Source organism: Leucopleurus acutus (genome assembly GCF_964270905.1).
Source record: "Leucopleurus acutus genome assembly, chromosome: 2".
Taxonomy (NCBI): Eukaryota; Metazoa; Chordata; class Mammalia; order Artiodactyla; family Delphinidae; genus Leucopleurus; species Leucopleurus acutus.
The window spans coordinates 48099179-48116444 of NC_139143.1; the positions used below are offsets into that span (position 1 = coordinate 48099179).

At 39.1% G+C, this 17266-nt stretch overlaps 1 protein-coding gene across 1 annotated transcript in view; it reads left to right on the plus strand.

Moving 5' to 3' along the window:
- Positions 1-17034, plus strand: part of DTL (denticleless E3 ubiquitin protein ligase homolog) — a gene marked incomplete at its 5' end in the record, with an annotated part of 38567 nt that extends 21533 nt beyond the window's left edge. Inside the window, 5 exons of the mRNA XM_082832649.1 lie at positions 5224-5313; positions 7716-7851; positions 13750-14582; positions 16789-16899; positions 17001-17034. Coding sequence (XP_082688775.1) covers positions 5224-5313; positions 7716-7851; positions 13750-14582; positions 16789-16887 — 1158 coding nt within the window. The 3' untranslated portion in view covers positions 16888-16899; positions 17001-17034. The remainder of the gene's footprint in view (positions 1-5223; positions 5314-7715; positions 7852-13749; positions 14583-16788; positions 16900-17000) is intronic.
- Positions 17035-17266: the final 232 nt, after the last annotated feature.

The window sequence follows — 17266 nt, forward strand, 5'->3', positions numbered from 1 at the left end:
TTCAGGCTATTGAAATAGATGTGGTTGCTTTGTTAGTTTTGTACATCTTTAATAGCATTATTTATTTATTTATTTATTTATTTTACAGATTTCCCATTTCTGTTACAGAAATTTATAATTTCTTTTTTTTTTTCTTTTTTTTTTTTTTTTGTGGTATGCGGGCCTCTCACTGTTGTGGCCTCTCCCGTTGTGGAGCACAGGCTCCGGACGCGCAGGCTCAGCGGCCATGGCTCACGGGCCTAGCCGCTCTGCGGCATGTGGGATCTTCCCGGACCGGGGTACGAACCCGTGTCCCCTGCATCGGCAGGCGGACTCTCAACCACTTGCGCCACCAGGGAAGCCCTAATTTCTTTTTTTACATTTTAAATAAACAGTGGTTCTAAAGTGACTACTCTAGGCTAAGAAACTTAATGCTGTCAATTTGAAGTCAAGTGGAGAAAATTGAAATATAAGTAGCACTTGCTGACCACTGGAAAATGTCTCTTGTGGAATAATTAATTATAGAAATGTCTGAGTTCAGAGAAGGAATAAGAGCATTAAGGCATTGTTTTCCTAGGGCTAGAAATTATTATCTTCCAGATTGCCCTACAATATCATAAACTTCCTTGATATTGGTGAATTGAATGATCAGAGTTCACACATTTTGGATTTTAGAGTCATAATGTCTAAAACTTCATAGACCTATAGGTTCAATATTATCAAATTCCTTCTCAGGAGGAAATTGTATCATTCTTAGTACTGCCAATCTCTAGAAAGTCATATCTTTAATGCAGGGCAGGGGTAGATCCTGTCAGGTATGAAGCATAATTCCTCAGCTTAATTTCATCTGGTCCTGAGGGAGGTACTAAAAAATGCTTTTTCTATATACCTCTAGGTTTGCAACTCTAGTTGCAAAAATGCAACACTACCTTATCAAAAGCTTTAGTAACAATAACCTAGATGGTCACAAGGTGGAGATACTGTTCTATCCAAGATGCCTTTGTGTTGACCTTACCTCTTTTTCTTCAAGCACATTTGTTGTATTTTTAAAATGAAAAATTTGCTTATAAAGTATACAGTTGAGAACTCCCTCTTATGGTAAGAGTTTTTGCATAGCTTCCTGTCTATAAAATTCTTCTGACTTGAGCTTTAAACTTTATGTGACTAGCACTAATGTTTCTGTCTCATAATCTGGTCTTATGCTGTGTATTTATTGTCTTTTGGTTTTCCCTTTCCCCTTCCCTCACTGTTTTACCTACATTTCCCTTCTCTACTATGGTTCCCAACTTAGTTAGAGGATTTTATTCCTACCAAGGTCTGTATCTTTTTAAGTTTTTTCTTAAAAACAAAATTTCAGACATACCAAAAAGTATAATAAAGGATTATGCAAAAAAAAAAAAACTTTAGGCACTGATCATTTTTTTAAATCATTTAAAATCAGCTTCTTAATTATATATATATATAATTATATATTATGTATGTGTATATATATAGTCTTATTGCCAATTCTTCAATTTATTTGTTTTCTGTGTTTTGTTTTTTTCTTTTTATTGCCAAGCCTTAAAGTTCCTCCCTAGCTCTAGTACGAATGCTTGCTTTTTTTTTTTTCCTTCTTGGTTTCAGGAAATCAGGGTTGAGGGTTGCTTCCTCTCTTTAAAGACATGAAGTAAAGATACTTGGTGGTTCATTAGTAACCCATTTCAGGCATTCAATCAGTAGGTATCACACCCATGGGTGACCCTGTCTGAATTCTAGGCTGGGTCACATGTCGGTGCTGAATGATGTGGTTCAAACATGATGTTCTCCTGCCTGTCCCTCAGTGTGCAGATTCTGATATTTGAGATCCTGGCAAACTTACTGCTCCTAAAATTGAATGTGCCTAGTGAGGTGGCTCAGTTTCTCTTTTCCATGATAAGGAAAAGTGGGAGGGGTGTAGTTTAAAAAAAATTGCACACAAGCTGAGTATTCAGGCTGTTAGGTCAGAATTCTCTCAGGTGTTAGGATTCTCCTATGCCAAAAAAGCCCATGGGCCCAAGAAAACAGGGTGAAAGAAGGGAATTTTAGATCTCAAGACAGAAGAGAATGGCCTTTTAATCCTCACCACTGGCCAGCAAAGAGGAGATGTAACATAATTAGACTTTCTGACACTGAGGCCTAAGACTTAAGAATTAAAAGATTTAATATTATGTTATTTTTCTTTTTTAATTTCCTACCCCTTGTCCTCCTCTCACCCCTACCCACCTCCCCTTCCCTGGTTCATTTCTGATAGAGCCACTGAATAGTATTGAAGTGGTTATAAATAAACTGATTTGGCACCATCATTCTACCACTGATTGGCGAAACATTGAGCCTGACACTTTAGGAAGTGTAAATGATCTCTTGGCAAAAATGAAGATTAGGTTTGGTTTCTAACTGGGCAGAGTAAGGAGGTTTTTTGAGGAAAAGTGCTGATCTTTTTTTCATGTTCAAGTATACAAAATGTTTTATGAAGTCTGTAGGTTAGAGCCAGTTACTTCATAGTTCTGGGAGTTTTAACTTCGGAATTTCTCATGCCTTGAGTTAGTCTTTATTCTATAACAACTAAAATTTGTAACAGAGGACAATTTTCTGTGTTTTGACCATTCTCAGAATGCATAGATGTTTAAGTGTCTCTTGGATTTAATAGTCACCTCTTCTTGTTTGAAAGTAGAGGGAGGTTTTTAAAAAATGAAATTATCATTGTGATAATATTTTTATAATAATGAAGTGACAATAAATAAAAACTTATTTGAATAAAAATGAAGGATTTAAAAGTCACCTGAGTTTCATTAGAAGAAATTAATCTTCTTTGAAGTAGTCACCAAGTATAGTTTACCATACTAGGATAGTCTTCAACTGTGAAAGCACTTGTTACTAACGTTCATAAAAACTTGTTGGACATCAGTTCTCATTCCAGCCCACAACATGCCCTTCCCTCCACTTTTTTTTGTTGAGATAGAATTTGTATAATGTAAAATTCACCATTGTAGTCACCTTAAAGTGTACAATTCAGTGATTTTTTTTTTTCACATAAGCACAGTATTGTGCAACCATCCCCACTGTCTCATTCCCAAATATTTTCATCACCCCATACCCTTTAAGAGTCACTTTCAGCTTCTGGCAACTACTAACCTATGTCCTGTCTCTAGGGATTTGACTATTCTGAACATTTCCTATAAATGATCTTTTATGCCTGGCTTTGCTTTCACTTAATGTTTTCAAGGTTTATCCATGTTGTTGCATGTATCAGTACTTCATTCCTCTTTACGACTGAATATTCCATTGTATGTATAGACCTTGCGTTACTTATTTATTCATCAGTTGATGGAGATTTAAATTATTCCACTTTTTGGCTTTATGAACAAAGCTACTATGAACATTCATGTACAGATTTTTGTTTGAACATGTCTTCAGTTCCCCTAGGAGTGTATACCTAAGAGTAGAATTGCTGGGTCATGTGGTAATTAATTCTGTGTTTAACTGTTTGAGGAACCTTCCCCTCACTTTTAATGCTGTGTAAAGTACCTGGCTCATGGTAATCATTTCAATAAATGCTGACTTTTGTTACTATTATTATTCCTGCCTTATTATCAAATTGTAAAAAGTTTTTCTAACAGGTCTACCCTTTGTGTTTTTTTTCTTTTAAATCCTATAGATAAATGCAGAAATGTACATACATTCTATTGGTGGATATTTGTTTTTTCTTGACATTAATTTTAATCTTTGGTATAGACAGTCAGGTTTTCCTAGGTATTTTAATGCCTAGGAAAATGAGGAAGGGGCAGGATCATGAAATAAAGAGCTAGAAGCAACAGGCAAGTAAACCAATGGAGTAAAATAATGTGTTGTTACCAGGGAGGGTCAGGAGGACATGAGGATTTCCTCTTCCTTTTAACTTGCTGCTTGCAGTACTCCTTGGGCCTTGGGTAGAGAAACTTTATGGGCTGGGGCCATAAAGAATTTCTGTGACTTGAGATAGAGACTATCTTGAAAGTCTTTTCTAAAATATGCTACCTTGTGAAAGAATGAGCTCTTGTTCTCTGTGGCATTGTAGGAGTAGGCAGCAAGTGAGGTCCTTTTAGATCTCAAGAAAAAGCCCAGCAAGGCAAATTAGATTCTGCTCTTTGTCTTCTTCGGCTTTTTGAATCATTACATATGTGCCATTTAACCCAAGAGAGGGGTAGTAATAATTGAGTTGGGTAACCTTATGAATCAGTGTGTCGAATCCCTTTAACTACAGTCTGAGGAGTCCATTAAGCTTACTTAGTAATTCTCCCAAATATTCTTCCCAGAATGCCTCCACTTTCTTCATACAAATGAGCAATGATTCAGATCTTCAGGAAAATGAAAGGAGAATAATTTCTCTTTTTCAACCACATGCTAATAATAGCTGTGTGAGTTTGTACTCCATGTTGTGCTGATTAATGCCCATGGCCTCTGATAGGGATTGACAGCTCTTAAATGAGTCAGCTGTCAAATGCACATCACTAATGGCATCAGATGAGCGTGAAAATATTCTTAGTCACATGTGTAGTACTGCACAATGTGACCCTTCTTTATACATTAAAATGTATTGAGATGTGGCAATACTTAACTTGAAAATTCAAGATTTCTTTAAGCAAATGAATTTAAATAAAATTTTAGAGGAATTTTTTTTCCAAAACGGATGAAAAGTGCCATGTAGAATATAGCTTATACCCCTTCAAAATGAAGGAGTATAACTGGGCTTTCTTAAAAGTCAGTGAGTCTTCTTTTGGAAGAAAGACTGTCCTCTTGTCCCAAGAGATCTGCTAGCATGTCTCAGGTACCTTCAGGACTTAGTAAGTGCAGCGTTCCTGGAAGTAGCTGACTAGAGAAGATCTAAAGTTGTCTAGGCTCCACTTGAAGTGTACTACCTAGTTGCTGAACCTTACCCTTTCAGTCTTGAATTTTAGTCAAAATACGTATAGCTAAGTTGTCCTGATTTGAAATAAGACCTGTCCTGGTATGTAAGCTCATATTGTTTACTTATTTTGGCTATTTTCATTCTGTTTTCTCAGATTAATGACAGAAATACTTTCATTGCCCATTGGGACTTTTTCTGAGCTATAAGTAGGCATGTCTAGGGGCTTTTGGTAACAACCCTAAAGCTCTCTAAGGTACAGATATGGAGAAATTCGAAGCCTCTGTCTGGGAGACCTACCACTGCTCTGCTGACTTGTTTTTTTCTTTTTGATGTTGTGATAGGTCTCCATACCCTGGCATCCTCCTACTGTGCTCCTGGGTCATTCTCAAGAGGTCACATCTGTGTGCTGGTGTCCATCAGACTTCACAAAGGTTTGTAGGTGAATCTGTGGTTGGTTTAAAAAGTAGATCACAGGTTTGTAGGTTTTTCCAAGGTTAGCTTGAGAGTTAATACAGACTTTTATGTTTATATAGACATTTAAAAGATCTAGAGGCCATCCAGAATCTGTATCATCATTAATCACACATATTCTATTTTTTATACCAATAGATAAACTGTATTATGCACTAAAGAATAAGTGGATTTCTTAGTTCCCTAGAGTCATTCCTTTCCTAAACATAGGATTTAAGTTTTTAACATTAATAAAATTTCATTTTAAAATCGAAGGTAAAAAGAAAATCTAAGGTGAAAACTAGTGTTCCTGACTTTCTACATATTATCAATGTGGTGTATTAAAGGTAACACCTTGACTGTTCTTCACAGTCCAGTTTGGGTTCTCACATGCCTGAAAAATGCTTACTGTGAAGTCTTAACGTGTTAGGCTGTCTGTGACTAAACTAGAGAAGAAGTAGCTCCAAAGTATTTTAGACACTTTGAAAAGAAGAAAATATAGTCACTTAAAAATTTTTTTAATAGTGATACTAAAAACAAGTAAAAACCCTGAAAGGTAGAAATCCCAGAAACATAAACAAACTCCACATACATGTAGGGATTTCATATAATAGTGGCCCGAGTTCCACTCACTTCTCCAGGGCCTACCTTTGGTCTTTGGGTTATTTTGGGTTTGCAGGAAATGTCCCTTCTGTGGAGAGCTCCTTTTTATCTATTATGTTTTGAAGGTTTGTTGCCTATTATTCCCATCTGTTTTTTTATCTTCCAGAATCTTCTCATGGTCTGATCTACTCATGGCATCCCTGCTAGCTTTCCAGTACTACTGTGGATTTCCTTTTATTTCTATATCCCTATATAACCATTTCTGTGATGAGCTTCATGATAGACATTTTTTGAAATCATTGCTTTAATCACCAAAAATTACACCCCTATGGCATTTTCCCTCTAAGATTCCCTGTGATTTCCAGTGAAACGTCTGCTTTTAATGTGGAATTTTATATCTTCATAGAACTTACTGAGATGACTTTTTTTTATTATTCAGTTAATTATCATCTTTTTCCATCCATCATATATTGCCCTTATCTCTTTGCACAGAAAAGACTCAAAGGAAGTAGCAGGGCTGTTTACTCATACCAATTTAATGACCACCTTTTTAAAAGGTTCTTTAAAATAATTTTGTCCCGAGCCTAGAATTAGGAAGATAAAAATACCGCTTTAAAAAAAAAAAAAGATTTACACTTTGAAATTGAAAAAACTTGGATTTAAATTCTAGCTCTGCCACTTAATTGTGGTGACCTTGGGCAAATAACTTTATTCCCATTTTGTAGATGAGGTTATTTGAGTACAAGCCTTTTTATATTGTGAGAATTAAATAAGATAAAGAACATAAATTTTCAGACATTCAGATTTAGTAGTTGCTCTGTAAATAATAACTTGTTTATAGACTATAGAATAACTGGGGATTCCAGGCATTTCTTTTGAGCAGTTAAATATGTGTGTCTTCTTTTGGCCTCCCAGTGAGGAAAGGAAAAAGCTGCCAGCCTCTTGGGGACCAAGACTTAAGAGAACGTGTGTTCTTTTTTTTCCTCTCTCTTTAGTTACTGAAATAGAGAAATTATATAAACAAATGCTGGGGAATAGCTCTGGTACCAGTGGCCATTTGCCACAAGCTCTTCAAGCTGGACTTTCTCTGCCATAAAAGGCTTGGGACCAAGATCAGGAATGGTTAGATATTTTTAAAGGGGCAAAAGTTATTTTTAACTTTTTTCAGTCTAGTGAACGTGTCGTTTTCCCAGATTGCTCCTTTACCTATCTGAAAAAGAATGTTAGGGAAAGGTTTCATTCTACTTGCCACAGCATACTAGAGTCATGGACTAAATCAGATCTTGGGAATAATCCCATTACTTTAACAATAAGCCAGAACTTGAGGAAGTCAGAGGAAAGTCATACAAATTAAATGTCAGTGACATACACTGACTGATCTTTTAAGAGAAAGAGTAAAAATGACATCTTAATTTAATTACATGTTTTGTAGTTACACAGAAGGTGATAAAGATAATGACTTGCCCAACTTATTGAGAATAAAATGAAATGAACCTGGTTTTATAGTAGAGCTTTAGGTAGCTAAGAAATGACTGGTCACAAAAGTCATACCAGCAGAATGTATATAAAGAAGAAACTAAAGGATTCACTTCTTTGGAAATCTGGAATGATTCCTGAAAGCAAGGAATGAAAGTATCTGACCTTTCAGATAACATTTTCTATATCCTGTTACATCAGGCAGAATAATTCTCTAATCATCAGCCCTTAAGACATACCTGTTTTTTACTTTGTTGTGAATCTTTGATTGAAACTTATTAACTCCCTTCCTGGTTCTCTGTAGATTGCTACCTGCTCTGATGACAATACACTGAAAGTCTGGCGCTTGAATAGAGACTTAGAAGAGAAATCAGGAGGAGATAAACTCTCCATAGTGGGCTGGGCCTCTCAGAAGAAGAGAGAGGCGAGAGCCGACCTAGGTAAGGATCCCGTGCATTTTTCTAAGTTTTTTAATGGTTTGATTGATTTAGTTCTGTAGTACAGATGGTGAGCTAGATTTGATCTTATTTTGGTATGTTTTCAGAGGAAAGCACCGTCTCATTGACATTCTTTTTAATATATGTTTTCTGAACACTACTATGTTTATCATCTACACAAGGCACTGGAATACACCAGTAGATTTATTTTTTAAGTATTTGTTGAACATCTACTATGTTCTAGGCACTGTTCTAAGTTCCTGGGGATTCTACAATAAACAAAAGATTCAAAATCCCAAAGATGTAAATGAAGCTTACATATTAGTGTGAGAGTCGGCAAACAAGTTAAAGAAGTAAAATTTGTCAGATAACAATATGTGGTTAGGGAAAAAGGAAAGAAGGAATGAGAGAATAGCAAAGCATGCTGTTAAAATTTTAAATTAGGTACCCAGGGAGACCTCAATGAAAAGATGGTATCTGAGTAAAAAAATTGAAGTAATGAAGTAGTAAGCCATATGGATATTTTAGAGAATGTTCTAGGCAGACAAAACAGCAAATGCAAAGGCCCTGAAGCAGGAGCAGGCCTGGCATATTTTGTGTTCCTCAAAGAGGCTAATGTAGCTGTAGTCCCTGTGGCTAAAGCGGGCAAAAGAGAAGGGGGGAATAGTAGTGGAAAATAAGGTTCTTGTATGATTTTGGCTTTTATTCTGACAGACAGAAAGCTGTTGGAGGGTTTTGAATACAGAAGTGTATGATCTGACTTTTCTTAATTTGATCATTCTACCTTCTGTGTTGAAAACAAATTGTAAGGGGATCAGGGTAAAAGCTGCAAGCTAATTTAAAAACTCATTGAAATAACGCAGGAAGCAATGATGCTGACTTAGACCAAAGAGGTAGCAAATGGTGGGACAAAAAGTCTTCAAAATCTGGATATGATGGAGCCAATAGAATGTGCTGTGGGACGTAAGGGAGAGTTATCAAGGATAACTTCAGAATTTATGGCTTGAGAAGCTAGAAGGGTGGAGTTGCTGTTAACCTATATAGGAATCACTGCAGGAGGAACAGGTTTGGGGGAGGGAACAGCTGGATATGTTGTTTGATATTGTTAGACATCTAAGTGGGGATGTCAGAGAGGCAGTTAGATGTTTAATTCTGCAATTTAGGGCTGGAGTTGTAAATTTGGGATTCATCATCATATTGGTAAAAGGTAGCTATAGATGGAAAAGAGAATAGGTCTGGGGTCTGAGCCTTGGAACATCCTAATATTTAGAAATTGGAGAGGTGAAGGAGCAGGTACAACCTGAGAAGTAAGAGAAAAACCAGGAGAGTATTGTGTAAACTAAGAAAGATCAGATGTTTTTGGCATGCAATGTAAGATGAAGGCTAAAAACTGACCTTTAGGTTTGGCAGTGCAGGCAACCTTAGTGAGAGCAGTTTTTGGTGGTGTGTTGGTGGCCTGATTAGTGTTGTTCAGGAGGATGGGAGAAGAGAAGGCTCTTTCAAGAAGTCTTCCTAGAAAGGAAAGAAGAGAGATGAAGTGGTAGCTGAAGGAGGAAGCTGTGTTGAAGTTTGTTTTGGTTTTGTTTTGTTTTTTTGTTTTGTTTTGTTTTGTTTTTTGTGGTACGCGGGCCTCTCACTGTTGTAGCCTCTCCCGTTGCGGAGCACAGGCTCCGGACGCACAGGCTCTGCAGCCATGGCTCACGGGCCCAGCCGCTCTGTGGCATGTGGTATCTTCCCGGACCGAGGCACGAACCCATGTCCCCTGCATCGGCAGGTGGACTCTCAACCACTGCGCCACCAGGGAAGCCCCTTGTTTTGTTTTTAATGAGAATATAGCATTTTGTATGTGATTGAAAGGATCCTATAGTGAAGGGGAAAATCGATGCAGGGAAGTTTGCTGGACCAGTGTCCTCGAGTGAGGGGATGATATCTAATATACATGTTGAAGAGTAGTCCTTTGTCAGGGGTGTAGATAGTTCATCCATAGTAACCAGAAGGCAGAAATATAGGCACAGTGAAGGTAGGTGGATAAATGGGATGGTCAGAACTTGTGGAAGTTTCCAACTGTTCTGACAGCTTCTATTTTCTTAGATAGGAATGAGGATCATCAACTGAGAATAAGGATGAGGGGTGGAAGTGATAGAGATTTGAGGAGAGAAAAGAAAGTCTGGAATAGTCATATAGAGAATAGAAGAGTAAATGGACCAGGGAAATATGATGTTGGGCATAAGAGTCAACCTAAGGCTGGCACTCACTCATTGAAAGTGAGCAGTCAGCATGGTTGTGCATCTGCTGCACAGGTACAGGTACACTGTAGGTGGAAAGTTGGTTTTAACCAGTCATACGGTTTGTTTGTTTTTTTTAAATTTTTTTCAGTAATTTAATGTTTTATTTATTTTTGGCTGTGTTGGGTCTTTGTTGCTGCGCGCGGGCTTTCTCTAGTTGCGGTGAGCTGGGGCTACTCTTCATTGCAGTGCGTGGGCTTCTCATTGCGGTGGCTTCTCTTGTTACGGAGCACGAGCTCTAGGCTCACGGGCTCTAGGCACCCGGACTTCAGTAGTTGGGGCATGCAGGCTCGGTAGTTGTGGCTCACAGGCTCTAGAGCGCAGGCTCAGTAGTTGTGGCGCACGGGCTTAGTTGCTCCGCGGCATCTTCCCGGACCAGGGCTCGAACCTGTGTACCCTGCCTTGGCAGGTGGATTCTTAACCACTGCGCCACCAGGGAAGTCCCTCTGCTGCCTTGTCTTTATATGTATTTTTTGCTCCCTAATTTTGAAAAACAAAAATGAATTATATGAGGAAAAAGCTATCAGCATTGCCACAACTCATACAAAATTTCAGTTAACATTTAGAGTTATTTTTTGAGATTTTACTCCCTTATCCATAGAGATTTTCTTGTTAACAGTCATAGTTAAACTACAGATATATTTGGATTTCTTGAGGATTTTTTTCACTGAACATGATATTCTAAGCACTTTCCATGTTATCTTTTTAGCAAAACATTTTGAATCATCCCCTGGGTAAATGTTCCATAGTTTACCTAGCTATTCTATTGTAGTTGGACATTTTATTTCCAATGTTTTGTGGGAAAAATTTTTTTCTGAATTTAGGGTCCCCATCTCCCATTAAAATAGATTGCCAGAGGTGGAATTTCTGTGTTAATGACTATAAACATTTTAACATTTTTGATGAAATTTATGTTTCTTTTAACTAGGTGTTTTTGTTTTTTTAAGATTTTTTTGATGTGGACCATTTTTAAAGTCTTTATTGAATTTGTCACAGTTTTGCTTCTGTTTTATGTTTTTTGGTTTTTTGGCCACAAGGCATGTGGGATCTTAGCTCCCCGAACAGGGATCGAACCTGTACCCCCCGCGATGGAAAGCGAAATCTTAATCACTAGACCACCAGGGAAGTTCCTAACTAGGTGTTTTTAGTGTGTCATTAATTATTCTTAGTTTTGGAGGTCAAGTCACAAAAAAGTTACATACGTTGACCAAATTTGTACCATACTAATAACATTTAGCCATTATTGAATATTAATACAGTTGTTCTAAGGACCTAGTTGGATTATCTCGTTTAATTCCCCAAACAACCGAAACTGAAACTCAAGGAACGTAGGCTTGCCTAAGATCACACAGCTGTGAAGTTATAGTAGAATCAGAGTTCAGACCCTTGCAGTCTGATTCTAAAGCTCATGCTTGGAAGCACCTTACAGTACTGCCTCCTTCAACCCAGCACAGCAAAGCGAAGTTCAAACTAAGCCTGGACCAGGAGCTAGACCTAGATTTCTCTGTCTCTGGGTGATGCTAGAGTTAACTCTGAAGAGCACTACAGAGCAGCAACCTGACGCAAGGGCCAAAGGCTGGTGCACTGGCCATTCGGCCCTGTAAGCCAACTTGCAGCAATGGATTGGCTGCTGCTAATCACACTGCCGTTTTGAAAATTATGTTCCTATGCTTTCCCAAGCCTCTAATTGCCACCCCAATCCTTCACTGCTGTCCTGGACTGCCTGTCTTCTCTTCTGGCCCTTTTAACCTAGTAACTAGAAGGCTTTAAATCCCAAGGCACGGCCCCTTTTACCTTGTCCTACTTTTCACAGTCAGCACCTGCTCTGTTGTTTACTATTCTTTCACTGTTTCAGCCAGAGAGTTCATAGCACCGTCAGGGCAAATGGTTCTCTGCCTTGTCTGTGCATCATAGCCACTTGTGGAACTTTTTAAAAGTTTGTCTCCAGAAATTGTTCAGTAGGCCTGGGGTAGGGGCCAAGTACCTGTATTATTATAAAGCTCCACATTAAGTCCGCTATGCAGCCAGATTGAGAACCTCTGGTCAAGTATTACTAAGTGACAAAAATGATTATCTTAAAGAGAAGGAAACCTTACCTGTTCTATCTCAAGTGCTTGCTGTAGTCTTTTTTTTTATAACTTTCTTTTTAATTTATTTTTGGCTGTGTTGGGTCTTTGTTGCTGCGCCCATGCTTTCTCTAGTTGCGGCGAGTGGGGGCTGTTCTTCTTTGCAGAGCACTGGCTCTAGGCGCAAGGGCTTCAGTAGTTGTGGCATGCGGGCTCAGTAGTTGTGGCTCACAGACTCTAGAGTGCAGGCTCAGTAGTTGTGGCACGTGGGCTCAGTAGTTGTGGCTCGCAGGCACTAGAGCTCAGGCTCAGTAGTTGTGGTGTAAGGGCTTAGTTGCTCCACAGAATGTGGGATCTTCCCGGACCAGGGCTTGAACCCGTGTCCCCTGCATTGGCAGGCGGATTCTTAACCACTGCGCCACCAGGGAAGTCCCAGTTTATAAGAATTTGCCTGAAGTATTTGTCATTGCCTGTAAACAAGGGACAGGACACATAGAGAAGAGTTCTATCCACTATTTGATTTGCTTTACAGAGAGCGTGCATTGAGTTTCTGAAATGTTCTTTGATATTCTTTGGCTTGTGGAAAATCATAAATTGTAAATTAAGGTGGAAAGCCACATGAGGCCTGATAACAAGTAATTGATGGAATTACTTCTTATGGAGATTAAAAACTATCTCCAGGGGCTTCCCTGGTGGCGCAGTGGTTGAGAGTCTGCCTGCCGATGCAGGGGACACGGGTTCGTGCCCCGGTCCGGGAAGATCCCACATGCCGCGGAGCGGCTGGGCCCGTGAGCCATGGCCGCTGAGCCTGCGCGTCCGGAGCCTGTGCTCCGCAACGGGAGAGGCCACAACAGTGAGAGGCCCGCGTACCGCAAAAAAAAAAAAAAAAAAAAAAAAAAAACTATCTCCATTTAATAGATGTGGAAACCGAGGCAGAGGTGAACGGTTGTACCAAGTCACATAGTGATTGTGTCAGATTGTAGACCTGTATGCTCCTTAGTGTGCGGTGCCTCTCTGCCCTGTGCTCAGAAGTATACACAGGAATGCTAATGGCAACTTTACTTATGAAAACAAAATATCATTAACAACCCTAATGTCTTACTGTTACCTTAGGATACTTTGTAGCTGTTAAAAGTGATATAAATCTGTATTAATGTGGGAAATGTTCATGATATGTTATGAAGCAGGTTACTAAATATTTGGTACATCATGGTCCCATTTTTGTGTAGAAAAAAGAGATGTATTATATCACATGCACAAGTATAGAAAAAACATTAAAAGTGGTTCACTTGGATGCTGTTAAATTTTTCTGTAATTTCTAGATTTTTACAAGTATGTGTTTTTACAGCAGGGTGTTTGGGGGGCTGGCAGTTAGGAAAAGGGAAGGAAAATGCTAAAAGGGTCCAGTAAGAATCAAATGACTTATGTGATCTGCTCACTGGGAAATCAACCCCTGGATGATTAAGTTAGCTATAATTTTCCTTGATGAGAACTTGGGGGTATTCTATGGCTTTCACTTCTGATTTTTGTGACCCTCTTTTCTTTTTCAGTAACAGTGACAAGTAGCCAGAGTACTCCTGCCAAAGCCCCCAGAGTAAAGAGCAGTCCATGCATTTCCTCCCCATCATCAGCAGCTTGTGCTCCAAGCTGTGCTGGAGACCTCCCTCTTCCTTCAAATACTGCCACATTCTCTCTTAAAACCCCTCCTGCCAAGACCCGATCTCCCATCAGCAGAAGAGGCTCCATGTCCTCTGTCTCTCCCAAGCCACCCTCATCTTTCAAGATGTCCATTAGGAACTGGATGACCCGGACACCTTCCTTATCACCACCCATGACTCCACCTGCTTCTGAGACCAAGATCATGTCTCCAAGAAAAGCCCTTATACCTGTGAGCCTGAAATCATCCCAAGCAGTGGCTTGCTCTGAGTCTAGAAATAGAGTAAAGAGGAGGCTAGACTCAAGTTGTCTGGAGAATGTGAAACAAAAGTGTGTAAAGAGTTGCAACTGTGTGACTGAGCTTGATGACCCAGTTGAAAAGCTTCATTTGGATCTGTGCTGCCTTGCTGGTAACCAGGAAGACCTTGGTAAGGACTCTCTAGGTCCTACCAAACCAAGCAAGATTGAAGGGACTAGTATGAGTGTCACAGAGCCTCCTTCTCCTGCCAGTCCTTATGCTTCAGAAGGCTGTGGAACGCTACCTCTTCCTTTGGGATCTTGTGGAGAAGGCTCTGAAGTGGTAGGCAAAGAGAATAGCTCCCCAGAGAATAAAAACTGGTTATTGGCCATGGCAGCCAAACGGAAGGCTGAGAATTCGGCTCCACGAAGTCCATCATCCCAGACCCCCAACCCTAGGAGGCAGAGTGGAAAGACTTCTCCAGGCCCGGTAAGTTTGCAGTGGTAGAAGATGCATTTCCCAACTGGCCAGGGCAGGCACAGATCTCTTCTCAAAAGTCAGAATGTTTTGGTTTTTTTTTTAAAGTAAATCTATTTATTCCTAGGATTGCCAGATTTAGCACATAAAAATGCAGGACAAATATTCGTGGGACATATTTATACTAAAAGTTTTTCATACTAAAAGTTATTTGTTGCTTGAAATTCAAATGTAGCTGGGTGTGTCCTGTATTTTATCTGGCAACCCTATTTACTTCCATTAAAATCCCATCTGTCGGGCTTCCCTGGTGGCGCAGTGGTTGAGAGTCTGCCTGCCGATGCAGGGGACACGGGTTCGTGCCCCGGTCTGGGAGGATCCCACATGCCGCGGAGCAACTAGGCCCGTGAGCCATGGCCACTGAGCCTGCGCGTCTGGAGCCTGTGCTCCGCAACAGGAGAGGCCACAACAGTGAGAGGCCCGTGTACCGCCAAAAAAAAAAATCCCATCTGTCAAGGTCCATACCCCTCAGCCCCATTGCCTGATTCATCAAAGCCTTCTTCATCCTCCAGGATGTCAATTCAAAAATATCTTCCCTCTCCTTTGTTTGACATTATTCCCTCCCCTACCCCCCAGCCCCTGCAGCCTCTTTTTATAGATTCTCTCCCCTTTTTATAGACAAAGCTGTAATTCATGGACAAGTTGCCAACATCCATAAATAGATTTTCAATATGTAATTACAGCTTATAATTATTTAAAATAAAGCAAAATTAAGATACTTACAAAGCAATTTAAGTGAAGAATCCTAGATTTTTATGATTTTTCCCCAGTCTTTTACGATCATCTTGCTCACACCGGTATTTTTGGCAACTCACCTGTACCTGCCTTTTTTTAAACATTCAGTTTAACTTTACTTATCTTTTTATTTAACTTAGATAATTTCAAAAACAGATATTGCTGGCAGAAATAGCTTTGTGAACCTTGAAAACCAAGTGACTCATGGTGGAGGCAGAAGTAGCTGTGAGCATTGGGTGAGCTATGGGTACCACTCAAAGGGAATAGAAAGCTTCTGCTACTCAGTTTGCAAGTTAAGGATGGAGGTGGGTTAAGGAATTTTCTCCTGTAGTTCATAGTAGCTCTTTGTCTGTGTTAGGGAGAAGGTGGAAGAACAATTGAAACCCAATTTAGGAGTCATGATCAGTAACATCTGCCCATTTAAAGGGCAGAAGCTAGATAACCTTAGGCCAGTTCTAGTTTAATAAGTGTTCATATCCCCCTCCTACTGTCATGAAGCCTATCCCATAATTTTAGGAAAGATAAACTAGAAGTTTTTTTTTTTTTTTTTTGGCTTAAACAACAGACATTTATTTCTCACAGTTCTGGAAGCTGGGAAGTCCAAGATCAAGGTGCTATTCTCATCCTGGTGAGGGTCCATTTCTTGGCTTGCAGATGAGTTGTCTTATTGCTTTATCATCATATGGTGGCGGTAGAAATATTTTAAAGATTACTTCAAACACAAATTCCAAGACCTGCTACAGAATATTAAAAAAAAAGAAAAACTATAAGTAGTCTTTCCTTTTTTCTCTCAAAATTATCCCTGTAGGTGATCTTTGCCCCTAGCTAAAATTCCTATTATTATAGGAATTTTATTTCAGGGAGCTAGTCCAAGCTATGTGTTAGCAGAAAAGCAATTTCAATAAAAAATTGTTTTCATGAATGTGTACACCTTAAAGGCTGTAAAAAATAGTGTGCTGGTCCAAGATATTTCTGGCTTTATAATTTCAATCTTTGAAGCTTAAGTTTCTTTAAAATAATTTTTTTCTTTATGTACATGTTGATAATGTAGACTTCAGAAAAGGGTAGTATCTGCCATTTGAATACCTATCTTGTTTGTAAATTTGGGAGGGTGATTTACTCACGTATTTCAAAGAGGATGGTAATTGTAACCTCTTTGGTTCCTATTACGAGGCTTAACTGGCAATATTTTCTGTTCACATGAAAAATCTGTTTCCTCCTTCCTTGCATGCTGCCTTAAATTTTTCTGTATTTAGTACAAATCAACCAAAAGAGACATTGCCATCAAAGTATTTGAGACTGAAATCTATCTGACTAAGCAAATTTCTAGGCATCCTAACTTAAAATACCCTTAGTGATAACTTGCTGAGGTAACAGCTGAACTTTGTCTTAGAAAATCTTTAGAATCTAAACTTTCTTCTTCTAGGTCACCATTACTCCCAGCTCCATGCGGAAAATCTGTACATATTTCCATAGAAAGTCCCAAGATGGCTACTGTAGTCCAGAACAGTCAACAGAATTATAGATTCTCATCTGAGTGAGTTAACTGAACTTTGACCCATTAAAACAAGATAAAAAATTCAACAGAGTGACTCTGTAACTCTGGTTTTAAGAAAGCTACCGTTTTTTCCTTTTTAGAGAAAATCCTTTCAACTCCGAAATTTACCTAGCCTGGTTCTACTGCCATGGTGTACCGTGCAGCTTCCTCGGAATGAATGCTGTGTTTAAATTTCATAAAGTAAGTTTGTCACTGTGTAACATTTTGAATGAGTAGTCTTTACTTTTTAAATTATGCATCCTCCCTACAATAATGACATCCCATGTCATAGAGGCAAAAAAACAAGTGTTGTCTCTCTTACTCTGAAACTTTCTGGGCACAGTGGAAAGTATCTTAAGGCCACAGC